Source organism: Globicephala melas, chromosome 4, assembly GCF_963455315.2.
Source record: "Globicephala melas chromosome 4, mGloMel1.2, whole genome shotgun sequence".
Classification (NCBI taxonomy): domain Eukaryota; kingdom Metazoa; phylum Chordata; class Mammalia; order Artiodactyla; family Delphinidae; genus Globicephala; species Globicephala melas.
The window spans coordinates 138,883,679-138,898,870 of NC_083317.1; the positions used below are offsets into that span (position 1 = coordinate 138,883,679).

At 38.9% G+C, this 15,192-nt stretch overlaps 1 protein-coding gene across 2 annotated transcripts in view; it reads left to right on the top strand.

The window, feature by feature from the left end:
• Nucleotides 1-15,192, top strand: part of KCNH8 (potassium voltage-gated channel subfamily H member 8) — a 387,984-nt gene that overhangs the window by 318,129 nt on the left and 54,663 nt on the right. For both annotated transcript variants that reach the window (XM_060297633.1, XM_030876350.2), the window contains exon 11: nt 229-443. In XM_060297633.1, the coding sequence (XP_060153616.1) occupies nt 229-443 (215 nt within the window). The remainder of the gene's footprint in view (nt 1-228; nt 444-15,192) is intronic.

Here is a 15,192-nt window from a genome sequence, read left to right on the forward strand (position 1 = left end):
GATGCTACTAAACATTCTACCCCGTACGGAATGCTCCCCCTGCCAGCAGAGAATGATGAGGCCCCAAATCTCAACCCTGCTGAGGCTGAGAAACCCTGCCCCAGATAAAGGTTCCTCTTCTCTTTCAGTGTAATTTCAGAGAAATGAAGCCTGTAAATCAAACAAAGTTACCAGTCCCAAGCTTGCTTTTCATTAAAGCTACATGTCTCTTTTTTTCACTGTTTCAAGGGAAAGGAGATTTAATTGGAGCCAATCTATCAATTAAGGACCAAGTGATCAAGACCAATGCCGATGTGAAGGCGCTAACCTACTGTGATCTCCAGTGCATCATCCTCAAAGGACTCTTTGAAGTGCTGGACCTTTACCCAGAATACGCTCACAAATTTGTGGAAGACATTCAGCATGACCTCACATACAACCTTCGAGAAGGTCACGAGAGTGATGTAAGTCTCGCTTCTAATTAGTGCTGAGACCCAAACACACGGGGCCTGGAGATCATTTATAACAGGAAAGGCACATGTCCTGACCTCACTTCAAAAAGTCTCTGAGCAGATAAGGTAGGACTGTTCAGTTACTAATTGAGCAGTTAGATAATTAGCTACAAGTCAAACCTGGAGCTTGTTATCAACATTTTAGGAAAGTATTATTTACGGATGACTTCTCTTAATTCAGTTTCTTTCTTTTTTATTTTCATGTGCTTATAGCCAGAATCAATTTCAGGGACATATAATATTCAGCTAGAGATGTGTGACTTCTCCCGAACTGAAAGATTTCTGGATAGAGTATGTGGTGCAGAGTTTGCCGTGTGTGTAATTATTCACTACTCCACTGGCTTGACATACATTTTGCTTAAGAATATCTTTTTATTTGTTAACCGGTACTCAAAACAGCCTATCTTAAAATGACTAAAAATGCACGGAAGGATTCAAGCCAAAGATTGTCACGCTGAAAGCATAATGAACATTTTCTGAAATTATATATTTGCCGCATGTTTCAGTTTATACAAACAGCTTTCCTGTCAAAATATGTACCAAACTGCATCCCGTGATTAAGCTGCTCATGAACATGACTTCATTAGATGTGTCAGAGAGACCAATGATTTAATAGGGATGATTGTTGAAAGGCAAACCAGAGCACGTACGCAGAGCATTCTCTATGAACAGAAGCCTTGATCTGCTGCCTTGAGCTGCCCCAGATATCTGCTATACTCGATTTTTTCCCTAAGGGTTTAAGAAACGAAGCTCTTGTTTTGACTAACACACTTGTGGGGACATTTTGTTCGTCATCAATATTCTCCACTTGAAAGGTAAAGAATGAACCCAAATTGCGTATGACTTCATCTTGGTGGAGGATATCAAATGGCAGACAGTATGTAAATGGTATCCCTTTCTGACGTTCAAGATTACCACTCTTGAATGTGTGCTTCTCTCCATTGGTGATGACAAGCAGCAGAGGAGGTATCGATATTTATTGCAAACTTACTTGTGCTAAATACTCTGCCTGTGTAAAACATCTCATTTAGTGCTTAAAGTCACGGTTGAAGGTGAGTGTCAACTAGGTTTTACAGGACAGGAGGCAGATGCAGAACGGTTAAGTAACGTGTGTGAGGTCACACAAACTTGTAGGTGGCAGGGACAGAGTATGGGCACAGGGGTCTGTCATTTTAAAATCTGTAAACTCATAGTTATGTTGTCTCTTATTTATTTACTTATTTATTTTTGGCTGCGTTGGGTTTTCGTTGCTGCGCACGGGCTTTCTCTAGTTGTGCCGAGCGGGGGCAACTCTTCGCTGCGGTGCACGGGCTTCTCGTTGCGGTGGCTTCTCTTGTTGTGGAGCACGGGCTCTAGGCGCGCCAGCTTCAGTGGTTGCAGCACATGGGCTCAGTAGTTGTGGCTCATGGGCTTAGTTGCTCCGCGGCATGTGAGATCTTCCCGGACCAAGGCTCAAACCCGTGTCCCCTGCATTAGCAGGCGGATTCTTAACCGCTGCGCCACCAGGGAAGTCCCCTGTTGTCTCTTCTTCTTGAAGACACTCATCTTGTCTTCCCTTTCAATAAATCGAGGTCTACGACTAAAGTTGCCTTTTGTGCTCTCCACGACAGTGTAATGTGACAACTATTTTTGAAGAGTGGAGGTGAGTTAGGGCATCGAAGCCACCAAAAAGGGAAAAAGAAATGAGGGAAGAGAGGAAGAGCCACCATTCCTCAGCATAGACAAATGGAAAATATGGGATCTCAACCCCTAGTTTCTTCTTAGTTGGTTACTTTTAAGGATTCTTACCTTTAATCCATTTTTTATCTTCTTCTTCTCTTTGCTGAAACATTAATCATAGTGATTTTAAAACTCCAATGTCTGAATTGCCAATGAGACTATTTTCGTTATCTGTTATTTCTCTTGTGTGTGGTTTTTTTTGTTTGTTTTCTTTTTGGTTATTTGGCCCCCACCCCTCTTTTTAACAGATAGCATGATTTTGCTTCATTGTAGATGTTGTTTATGAAAAAGTGTTCACCTTATTTCCCTCCAGATAGGGTTATAGTTTCTCTTGGCAGGCAGATAGAGTACCAGCAAATCACTTTCATCCTGCTCACCGTTCCTCTTCATCTTTGTTAGGCTGATCTGTTTCAGTTTTGCCCTTACTCTGGTGCTATAGCTCTCACTCCTAAGTAAGACATGATTTTTTTCAGGATCTCAGCTAAAATCCTTGGATGTTCACCAAGGCTCCTCCAATTTGGCAGGCCTTGAATTCCAGCCTGCATCTCCTGAGCATCACATGGTTATGGAAATCATCTGGTTTCTTGGAGCACCACCCTGTGTAGGCTCAAATGGGGAGCTGGCTGATGCCTCAAGGGCCCCCATTGATGTAGTTCCCTCCTCTCTGGGGTTTATTCATCAAATCCCAGGTGGTTTGGTACACTTAACGTCCTCGTCCAGGAAGACTGTTCCTTTCTCTTACACCTCACGCTGAAACAGCCGATTCTCTCAGGAAAACACCTGGATAAACATGGTCCTCACCCTGATGGACTTCCCTTTTCCCAGGCAACACAGCACTTCAAGTCTGACGTACGTTGCTTGCTCTCCAGTGCTTTCAAACAGTTATTTTATATATTTTGTCCAGATTTATAATTATTTTTTAGTTCAATATAAGCTCTTTCATTGTGGCTGAAACCAAAAGTCTTGCTTCTTTACAGAGGACTCCTTCTAAGTTACACTTTAAGGGCTAATGGGAACTGGCACTTACCTCTGAGACCCTTATCGTTTTATATTTTGTGTTTCCTCATCTTGTATCACTCAGAAGTTCTATTTACAGTATATCCAAGATCCTGGGGTGCTATACCTTCTAAAGGTAAATTTGGACCACCCTGACCCATAATTTCATACCCCGGGGGAGAAGTCTTGTGCTGTTTCCAAGGATACTATGACTTTGGGGGGAGCTTCTATTCTGACGATTACCTATGGTCATGGATTCCTACTCTCTGCTCTGCAACTCTGGTGTAAGACCAGTGTGGAACCCAGCCCCCTCCTTAATTCCCACACATGTGCAAACAAAACTATCCAATCACACAGGGTTTCTGATGGGTTGAAGCCTGTGTGAAAGGTTGGTCAATGAGTTCTAGAAGGAGGAACATTTGCATGATGGAAATGCAAACAGTATAAATGTGACTTCACTCTATATCCTTAATCTTAAAACTCCTGTGGCCTCCCTGCCCCATTGTTCAGCCCTTTATTCTTGCTCTCACCTCCTCTCCTCTCTTCATCCTCTCCCTTCATCCACAAATTCCCCATTGTTTCTGACACATATTAGCTTAACTCTCTCTGTTTGATTGCCTTGTGTCTTTCTAATTTTCCCTTCTGAATATCACCTTCTATCCCAAGTAGCTTATAAACTATCAGGTGACAGAACGTTACCAGAACATCTGGATAAAGAGGAGACTGATCATCAACCCATTTTGAAATAAAATAAAATAAAAACCCATTTGAAATAAAGACCAAAGAAGCATTTTAAGAAATAGTCAAAAGGTGTGCATGTAAGAGTAAGCTGTGACTCTAGAACTCTGATAAATTACGTAACTTTAGAATAGCAGCTCATCCAATTCCCACAGGAAAACTAATTAAAATGTGTAAAATATTTTCTAAGTTTGTGAAAAGGCTAGCTAGTACTGTTTCGATCTCATGCTAATTAGGAGTTTTATGCACTCAGTGTATTCTCTGTGTTTGCCCTTATTTATATCTCCTGGATGACCCCAATAATGACATAGATTAATTTAGCTATTTCTGTTTATGGAGATGCTAAGAAATTTGCTTCACAGCTTCTCATGGTAAACCCTATAAAATTGATTTTAGCACAGACCCATCTGTTGTTGGTTGTGAAATTTAGTTTGCCTTAACATAAGAATTTTGAATTTGAGATAAATAGTGATGGAAGAGTATCTAAAATATGTTTTCAAACATTAATAGTGCTAAAACACTGGAGATCAGCTATTGCTATGGCTATGTGTAGATATGTTCTGGGTTTGCACATTGTGGACTCTGACTTGGTGGTGAGGTTTTGAAGCAGCAAATGGCAATGGTTGTCGGAAAAAGGTGATAAATTCTCCGGTTTTACCTTAACAGGGGTTACTCGATGAAACCTATTAACTTTTTTTTGTCATTTTTTTTACTGAAGTATAGTTGATTTACAGTGTTTCAAGTATATAGCAAAGTGATTCAGTTATACATTTATATATGCATTCTTTTTCAGATTATTTTCCATTACAGGTTATGTACAAAATATTGAGTATAGTTCCCTGTGCTCTACAGTAGGCCTTCTTTATCTATTTTTTATATAATAGTGTGTATATGTTAATCCCAAACCCCTAATTTATCCCTCCTCCCTTTCCCCTTTGGTAACCATAGTTTGTTTTCTGTGTCTGTGAGTCTGTTTCTATTTTGTAAATAAATTCATTTGTATCATTTTTTAGATTCCACATACAAATGATTTCATATGATATTTGTCTTTATCTAATTTACTTCATTTAGTATGATAATCTCTAAGTTCATCCATGTTGCTGCAAATGGCATTATTTCGTTCTTTTTTATGGCTGAGTAATATTCCATTGTGTATATGTACCACATCTTCTTTATCCATTTTTCTGTTGATGGACATTTAGGTTGCTTCCATGTCTTGGCTATTGTAAATAGTACTGCTATAAACATTGGGGTGCATGTATTTTTTTGAGTTAGAGTTTTCATCCTTTCCGGATATATTCCCAGGAGTGGGATAGCTGAACTGTATTGCAACTCTGTGTTTAAAGGAACCTCCCTACTGTTCTCCACAGTGGCTGCACCAATTTACATTCCCACCAACAGTGTAGGAGGGTTCCATTTTCTCCACACCCTCTCCAGCATTTATTATTTGTAGGCTTTTTGATGATAGCCATTCTGACCAGTGTGAGGTAAAACCTCTTTGTAGTTTTGATGTGCATTTCTCTAATAATTAGCAATGTTGAGTATCTTTTCATGTGCCTATTGGCCATCAGTATGTCTTTGGAGAAATGTCTATTTAGGTCTTCTGCCCATTTTTTGATTGGAAACCTATTACAGTTTAAGTGTGTTGGTTACCTCATTTTTTCCCTTAGTGTTCCATTATTTTTATATACTCTGATCAGCATAAAAAATAAAGTCTCCTCCTTCACTCTCCCCACCCTTTAGTAACGAGAGAGATATTTCCCTAGGTTCCTGAATGTCAGTGGCCTCTGGGTGAAGGTCTTTGAAATGCCACCTCCACTACAGCACAAGAGGTTACACCAAATTTCAGAGAAGGTTCCTGAACAGAGACAAGGGAGCCTGTGAGGAGCACCCACTTTCAGCAGCTTTCCTCCAGTTTTGATGTATTAGATGGTACGTGGGTGATTTATAGTGCTGACCCATAGCTGCTCAGAACCTCAAGCTTCATCACAGTACCCCGAACCCCCCATCAACACACACTCTCTCTACACACCAAGCACCATATTTCAATAGTGTAGTTACAAAACTATGCACTCCAGTCTTGACTCTCGAGTGAAACAAGCACATTTATAGACATAATTAATGGAAAACTTTCCAGAGTGGTCATATACATCAGATAACACCTATATATTAAACATAATTAAATGTAAAAGTTACATGCTAATGGGAGAGTCAACTTGCTCTCACTAGCCTGTGGGGTGTGTATGGGGTGGGAGGGTGGGCAGGAAGGTACTGAGACATATCTCCCTGACCATGACAAAAGAGAAGTGATGTAATGGTTCTCCCTGTCTCTATTCTTTTTCTTTAAATTGAGTTATAATTAACAAACAATATTAGATTAGATTAAGATGTACAACATAGTGATTCAATATTTTTAGATCTTATAAAATGATCACCACAATAAATCTAGTTGCCATCTAGCACCATACAAAGTTGTTACAATATTATTGACTGTATTCCCTATGTGTATGTTACATCCCTGTGACTTATTTATTTTGTAGCCAGTTTTTTTTTTCACTAGTCAGAATTTTTTACCTCTTAATCCCCTTCACCTATTTCATTCCACCCCCCAACCCTCTCCCCTCTGACAATCGCCAGTTTGTTTCTGTTTTGTTTGTTCTTTTGTCTTTTAGATTCCACATATAAGTGAAATCATACAGTACATGATTTTCTCTGTCTGACTTATTTCTCTTAGCATAATACTCTCCAGGTTCATCCATGCTGCTGCAAGTGCCAGGATTTTATTATTTTTATGGCTGAGTAATATTGTGTTGTATAGTATACCACATCTTCTTTATCCATTCATATATCGATGGATACCTAGACTGTTTCCATGTCTTGGTTATAGTAAGTAGTGCTGCAGTGAAAATGGGAGTGCATACATCTTTTCAAATTAGTGTTTTCATTTTCTTCAGATAACTACTCAGAATTGAAATTGTTGGATCATATGGTATTTCTATTTTAAGTTTTTTGAGGAACTTCCACACTGCTTTCTGTAGTGGCTACATTAATTTACATTTCCACCAATAGCACACGAGGGTTCCCTTTTCCCAACATCCTTGCCAGCACCTGTTATTTATTGTCCCTTTTGTGATAACCGTACTTAAAGGTGTGAGGTGATAGCTCATTTACATTTCCCTGATGATTAGTGATATTGAGCATCTTTTCATGTGCCTGTTGACCATCTGTATGTCTTCTTCGGAAAAATGTCTATTTAGGTCTTCTGCCCATTTTTTAATTGGGTTATCTGGTTTTTTGATACTGAGTTGTATGAGTTCTTTGTATATTTTGGTATCAACCACTGATTGGATATATCATTTACAAATACCTTCTCCCATTCAGTAGGTTGCCTTTTTGTTTTGTTGGTAGTTTCCTTCCCGTGTAAAAGCTTCATAGTATGATGTAGTTCCATTTGTTTATTTTTGCTTTTGTTTCCTCTACCTGAGGAGTCATAGCCAAAAAAATATTGCTAAGACCAATGTCAAAGAAGTTCCTGCCTATGTTTTCTTCCAGGAGTTTTATGGTTTCAGGTCTTACATTTAAACCTTTAGTCCATTTTGAGTTTATTTTTGTATATGGCATGAGAAAGTGGTTCAATTTCATTCCTTTACAAGTAGCTGTCCAGTTTCCCCAACACCATTTATCAAAGAGACTTTTTCTGCATTGAATAATCTTGCCTCCTTTGTCATAGATTAACTAACGATATAAGTGTGGGTTTATCTCTCAGCTCTCTCTTCTATGCCATTGAGTTTCGTATCTGTTTTTGTGCCAGTACCATACTCTCTGATTACTAGCTCTGTAGCATAGTTTCAAATTTAGGATCCTGATACCTTCAGATTTGTTCTTCTTTCTCAAAATTACTTTGGTTATTTGTGGTCTTTTGTGGTTCCAAAAAACTTGGGGGATTATTTGTTCTAGTTTTGTGAAAAATGCCATTAGTATTCTGTAGGGATTGCATTGAATGTGCAGATTGCTTTATGTAGTATGAATATTTTAACGATATTGATTCTTCCAATCCATAAGCATGGTATAATTTTCCATTTGTTTGTGTCATCTTCAATTTCTTTCCTCAATGTCTTATAGTTTTCAGAATACAGGTCCTTTGCCTCCTTGGTTAAATGTATTCCTAAATATTTTGTTCTCTTTGTTGAAATTATAAATGGGATTGTTTTCTTTATTTCTCTTTCTGATAGTTTGTTATTAATGTGTAGAAACACAATAGATTTCTGGATATTAATTTTGTATCCTGCAACTTCAATTAGTTCTAATAGTTTTTTGGGGAGGGTTCTATATGCAGTATCGTATATCTGTAAATGTATGCATACATACTATCGTATCATCTGTAAATAGTGACAGTTTTACTTCTTCTTCTTTAATTTGGATGACTTTTTTCTTTTTCTTGCCTAATTGCTATAGCTAGGACTTCCGATACTATGTTGAATAAAAGAGGAGATTGGGGATTCTTGTCTTCTTGTTTATTTTAGAGGAAAAGCTTTCAGCTTTTCACCATTGAGTATGATGTTAGCTGTACGTTTGTCATATATGGCCTTTATGATGTTGAGGTGCATTCCCTCTATATCTACTTTTTCTAGAGTTTTTATCATAAGTGCATGTAGAATTTTGTCAAATGTTTTTTTTCTTTCTGTACCTTGAAGGAGTGGCCTTGTGGGATGTGGGAGCATCCCCTGTGTAGATTGCTTGCACCCATCCTTGCCTCTTTTCTTAAACCCTTACCCACCCTATTTCCTCAAGTCTACAGGAGAAACCTTTTCAAAATATAAATTGGAACATGTCATTCTGTTGCTTAAAGTATTTCAATGGATCCTCATGAACTGTTAATAAAATCCAGACTTCTCACCATAACTTTCAAGATTCTCTGCATTCCAACTCCTGCCTGTCGTTCAAACTTATCTGATACATCAGATATCAACTCGTGTCCAGCATTACATTCCAGCAAACTGGCCTGCTTTCCCTTCCTTACACATGCCAGGTGCCTGCCTGCCTCTCATGCCTCAGGGCCTTTGCATTGCTATTTTCTCTTTCTCCAGTGCTACTCCCCTGACCTTACCTGACTGCCTGCCCTGGAGTTTGCCTCTCCCAGTTATCCTCTGTCACATCACCTTGTTTATCTTTTTCATAGCGTTTAACAAGATCTCAGTTACTTTAAAATGTATGTTTTCATGTTCATTGTCAGTTTCTCCTGCCAGAATGTCTATTTTATTCAGGCTTTGTCTTGTTCTATATATATCCTCAGTGCCTAAATCAGAGCATGGTGCAGAATCAACATTTAATATATATTTGATACTTGAATGAATAAATGTCAAAAATCTTACTTTGGGACCTGGAACCTATGTGAAATTTTGAGAAAATGAATTAAGTCCTAAAGAGAGCAGCCTATATAGCCAGTAAATGGAATCTAAAATGAAAAGTTATGGGACTTTAGAATTATATATCTTAGAAGTAACAAAAGCAAAGAGAGTGTCAATAGTAGGATTTGAAAGAACAAATTAAAAGAACAGCTAAATTGCAAAACAGCAATTTTTCAGCTCCCGTAAGTTCAGGACAAGAAGGTTTCAAAAGCCATAGGAGGAATTTAAGCTGAAAAATAGGGAAAAAAACCTCTTGCTATGTAGGTAATATAATTTCTCCAAGTGGTTTGGTATAGTAGGTGTTAAGATGGAAAAAAAAAAAAAAAAAAGATCTACCTTCAAATCCAAGGTAACACATATATTTTCTATAGACATAGATTAACTGTTACAACACTAATACCCCCAGAAAGTAGAGAACTTTTAAACATCAAATAATTCTGAACTGTTATTCACCTCACTTTTATTGCCCAGGGCATGAGGCCACAAATTTTTTGGATGAAGCGAGCACGTGGAAAACTCCAGGGTCTGGTAGAGCAGCTTATCTATGGTTATAAAATATTTGATCAGAATGTAATACACAGGTCTGTTGCCCTAAGTGGTAAACTTAGGTAACTAGGTATAAGGTCTGTAGTATATATGATGGTCAAGCATGTCTCATATTTCTTAATCAGCATTAGCCTCAGTGGAATCTGAATATGAATTTATATTTCTATTTGGGTATGGACCATAAGTCTTTAATATGCAAAGGTGAATCTTTATGTTTTCAGTTTTATGTTTTCAGTTTTATGTTTTCAGAAGGCAGCCCTATCTCCAGTTTTATGTTTTCAGAAGGCAGCCCTATCTCAAATGCAAATGTCATTGGAAAAAGCATCTGATTCCCAGGCCCTATTTGAGTTATGTTCACTTGAACCTCTTGGCACTAGACAATTTCTTCTATAATTAAGCTGTACTGTATCCATGAGGTGCGACTCCTTGCTTCTTCCCTTAGATAAAAACAAACCTGAATGGGTCTTTCAAGTGAAGTCTGTGATTTTCCAATATCTCTTGCTTCCTATGTGACTATATTACAATTTTTTTCAAGATTATAGTGAAAAGAGAGTGATTTCCAAAGGAGGGACTTGGTTTAAATTTAGTCCCCATTTCAGTCTCAAATAAGATTGGGCTGCCTGGAAGCAATTTTCTTGAAAATGATTTACTGAATAGTAATAATTTTAAAAATCATATCTGACAGCCCAGATACTTAGCTCTTCAAGAGTAGCCTGTGTGTAGGTGTGCATCTGCTAACACAGTCTTGTGTAATAAGAGAACATAATTAATTCTGCACCTTTCTGAGATAATTGTTCTTAGAAAATTGCATATTGAAGGACTCACATGGCATTTTACCATGTCAGCTTTCCCTGCCATCCCAGGCTCAACAAGTGTTTTGCTGGTTGTGTATTTTAAAATACTCTCCCTTAGGGAGCAAACCCCCTTCCCTGAAGCATCTTGTGGTGAATGGTTTTACCTACCTTACACTTTTATGGTGCTTAAGACAGTGTCAGGTATGCTGGGAAAAGCTCAGTAAGTAATGGCCTGGAAACTTTACCTGCATCCAGTGTATATTTTATGTTCTGAAACACTCATACAGGTGTTTTCCAGTGGATTCAGAAGTTGTGGCAAACATAGTACCTTGAAGGAAGAGATCGTGTTTCAGTGTTCTCAGAGCCTAGTATTGTGTTCCTGCTTGTGGCACTGAGTAAATGAAGATTGCTGTTGAATTTCTTGCATATGTCGACCCGTCCTACTTGCTCTGGCTGCAGCACAGTGACCCTCATTTTCCTCTTCTCTTCTTAGTGGTTGCTGTGCTTACTGCTTCATTCCCTCTACTATATCAGTCTTGTCCCCACCTTTTGCCCCTTAAGGAAGATTTTAGGGAGGACTGGATTCTAAGTTTACACTCCCCTCTACCCCTGAAGTTTTGTTTCTCCTGCTTGGGCCCCAGCTTCAGAGAGACGAAGGCTTTATAACTTCCAAATGCTGTAAAGCAAAAGAAAGAGGTTACCCTCACCCCTTCTCAAAAGACAGACTGATTGTTTTTAAAATTTTTATTTTAGGACAGTTAGTGTGGGGCATTGGCAAAAGGGCCAGCCTGAGAAGCCTGGTAAACTTGGGGGCAATTTAGAAGGAGGACATCTACTGTAGGCAACAGAAATCCAACTCAATCGTATACGCCCGTGTAACTTACCACCAGAAACGAGAAATAGAACATGTCCATTCCCCCAGAAAGTTCCATCGTGCCTGCTCCCAGTCAGTCTTCCAACCCCCACTATCTGATTTCTATCGACATAGATTCGTTTTGCCAGTATTTCGGTGTCATAAAAATGGAATCATTCAATATGTACCCTTTTGAAGCTGGCTTCTTTTGCTTAACCTAATGTTTTTGAGATACATCCATGTTGTTGAGTATATCAAAATTTCTTTTTTATTGCTAAATATTCCATTATATTGATATATGATTTTCAAATCCATTCTCCTGTTGATGGATTCTGTTGTTTCCAGTTTGGGATTCTTATGAATAAGGTTGCTTTAAACATTCTTATCTATGAACTTTTGTGGACATATACTTTCATTTTTCTTGAGTAAATACCTAGGAGTGAAACTGCTGGATCCTAGAGAAGTAATTCATCAAGCTGTTCACTTAAGATGTGTGCATTTATTGTACGTTAATTATATCTTCAGAAACTATTGCAAATCAAAACAGAAATGCAGTTTTAAAAACAAATTAAATTATTATTGGTTTAACTCACCTATTTAAGACACTAAATGAACAACAATTTGTATTTTTCATTTCAATAAAGCTTATAAATCCGTGGCAAAAATAATAAACAAAGTGATCTGAAAACTGAAACCAGAATGAAAATCAACCTAAACTCTAAAATGCAAACAAGGCAGCAGGATCACAGAAGCCAAGTGCTGTGGACTGAATGTTTGTGTTCCCCCCGCAAAGTTCATATGTTGAAACCTAACCCTGAATGTGATGGTATTAGGAGGTGGGGGCTCTTGGGGGTGATTAAGTCATGAGGATGGAGCCCCCATGAATGGGATTTGTGCCCTTATGAAATAGACCCTGAGAACTCCCTGAGTCCCCTGCCATGTGAGGACATGGTGAGAGGACACCCATGTATAAACCAGGAAGTGGGCCCTTGCCAGATACAGAATCTTCCAGTGCCTTGATCTTGGACTTCCCAGCCTCCAGAACTGTGAGAAATAAATTTCTGTTGCTTTTGACTGAAAGAAAGAAAGAAAGAAAGAAAGAAAGAAAGAAAGAAAGAAAGAAAGAAAGAAATCCAACTCAAATAGAGAACTAAAAGCAGAGATTTATTATAAGGATTCCAAGTATCTTACATGATTAAATAAAATACACACACACACACACATAACACACACAGACCCACATGCACACCTGGATCTCAGGAATTCTTATAATCAGGCTCTCAAGCTTCGTTTCTTATTCTATTTTCTCTCCATTTCTTCCTTTTCTTTTTCTCTCCATTCTTATTTAGTAGACTTGCCATCTTTCTTTCCTCATCCAAAATAGCAGGAAATGGTGACAGATAGCAGCTTCTCAATTCCAGGGGGCAACAGATTAAGCTTAACTCTCTTAGTTGATTTTAGATTCCTGTGGAAAGACTGAGTGGGTTCAGCTTAAGTGCCCACTCAGATTTTATCACTTTGTGTGTGTGTGTGTGTGTGTGTGTGTGTGTGTGTGGTGAGGGGAGAGGGTCAAGGATGAGGAGAGATCACACTGTGGTAGAAACCACAGTGGTTTCCATGACAACCCAGTCGGCTGAAGAGTTAAGAGACAAGATCCAGAAAAGGGGAGGGGGGTACTCAGAAGTAGTTGGACAAATGAAGCAAAGCTAGTGATTGTGTGTGAATTGTGGGTCATCACGTCACTGTAAGTTGTACAATTATAACTCAGCAACATTTTCTTAGAAACCAAATTCCATTTAAATATATATTAAAGATAAAATCAAGAACACACAAAGATTTAATCATCTCTAAATGGGCTCATGTTTCATCTCCTCTGTATTCTCTTCTGTGTAGCCTTCTGTCAATCAAATAGCAAGAAGCATACCCTGCAAAGAGCTCAGCCACATTTCCATGACATCTGGGGATTTCAGCTTGTGTTTGCAAGTTGAACCGTGAACAGTTTGATTTTTAAGCTCCTTGGAGGGAGATGGGGGTTAGCTGGGTTGGGAAAGTCAGAGGATAAAAAGGCCACCTGCCATCCCATCAACAAGACAAAAAATGTCTTTCATTCTCTACCTCCCTGGTTACTTCTACCCTGCAGAGAACAGCAGATAGCCTGAAATAAAAGGTATCAAATCTACATATGTACACACATGCACACCTCAACCTGTGTGCATTCCTTGAGAATGAAAAACTACCTAGGCTACATCCACCAGGAATTCTCAACCCAGCCCCACTTGGAGGGACCCAGGTCTCCATTCCACACTGCGTTCTCCATGGCTGTTTACGTCTTAGGGGTCCAGAGCTCACCCTCTTCAAGGTCTGTAGGTTGGGATAACAGAGCCCTGCCCTCCTGACAAAGGCTCTGTGAAATAAAGATGATGTTGATGCTGCTGATGCTATCATGGCTCCTAGGAACCAAACTGTATGCGAAGCACTTTACAGACATTAACATTTTTATTCCCACAACAATCGTGGAGATAGGTTGTTAAATTCATGTACTAGACAAGAAGACTAGTTAAGGATAAGATAGGTAAAAACCTGATCCAGCATCCCCCAGCAAGTAAGCAAGGGAAATCAGGAGCTACAATTTCAGTCCCAAACCACCTGACTCCAAAACCCAGCTGAAACGTAGTGTAAGTTTATCCATCAAAACAAAGTTAGAGGGCTTCCCTGGTGGCGCAGTGGTTGAGAGTCCACCTGCCGATGCAGGGGACGCGGGTTCGTGCCCCGGTCCGGGAAGATCCCATATGCCGCGGAGCGGCTGGGCCCGTGAGCCATGGCCGCTGAGCCTGCGCGTCCAGAGCCCGTGCTCCGCAACGGGAGAGGCCACAACAGTGAGAGGCCCGCGTACCGCAAGGTAGAAATTCTCGCTCTGTCCCTCAATCCTCTGAGCACTAAATGCCAGCTGTATCGTAGGCTAACGAAGCATTCACAGGAAATACGTTTCCATGGGAAAATGAGCTTCACATGCCAAATGTATAAGTAAAACATGAACCACAGAACTTTTTGATAATTCATCAGGCAGTAACGCTTTGATTTGTGCCCTTTTTTCTGTAGGTTATACTTTAATGAGAAACTTTTTGAAAAATGAATCATAAGAATTCAACCAAGTTGTAAGTGGAGAACTCAGTTGTATACATGTAACTTCCTTGAGAGCAGGAACTACATTTTATTCATCTTTGTAATCCTTTTCCTCGCGAAATTGCCTGCATGAAGTACATGCTTGATTAATACTTATTGGAATTTAATTCATTCCTTCGTATATATACACATTTCCATATCCATGAAATAATAGAATGTTAGAACTGGAAGGGACCTAGTGTACCATCTGATAAAACTCAGTTTTTCTTTTGATGACAAGTGGCTTAAAGAGAGGGGGAAAAAGAAATTTACTCACATAACTAAAATTCCCATCTTATAGACCTAAATGAGTTAGAATATTCCCTCTGTACAAAGAGGACTTTCATTTTTGGATAAAATCTCCCATCAACCAAATGAAAACATGTGTTTCAAATAAGATTGCATCAAAAGATCAAAATATATCTCATCAGGTTTTAATTTCTATTGTCAACGGAAGATTTAGCAGCACATCTACTGACAGGGAA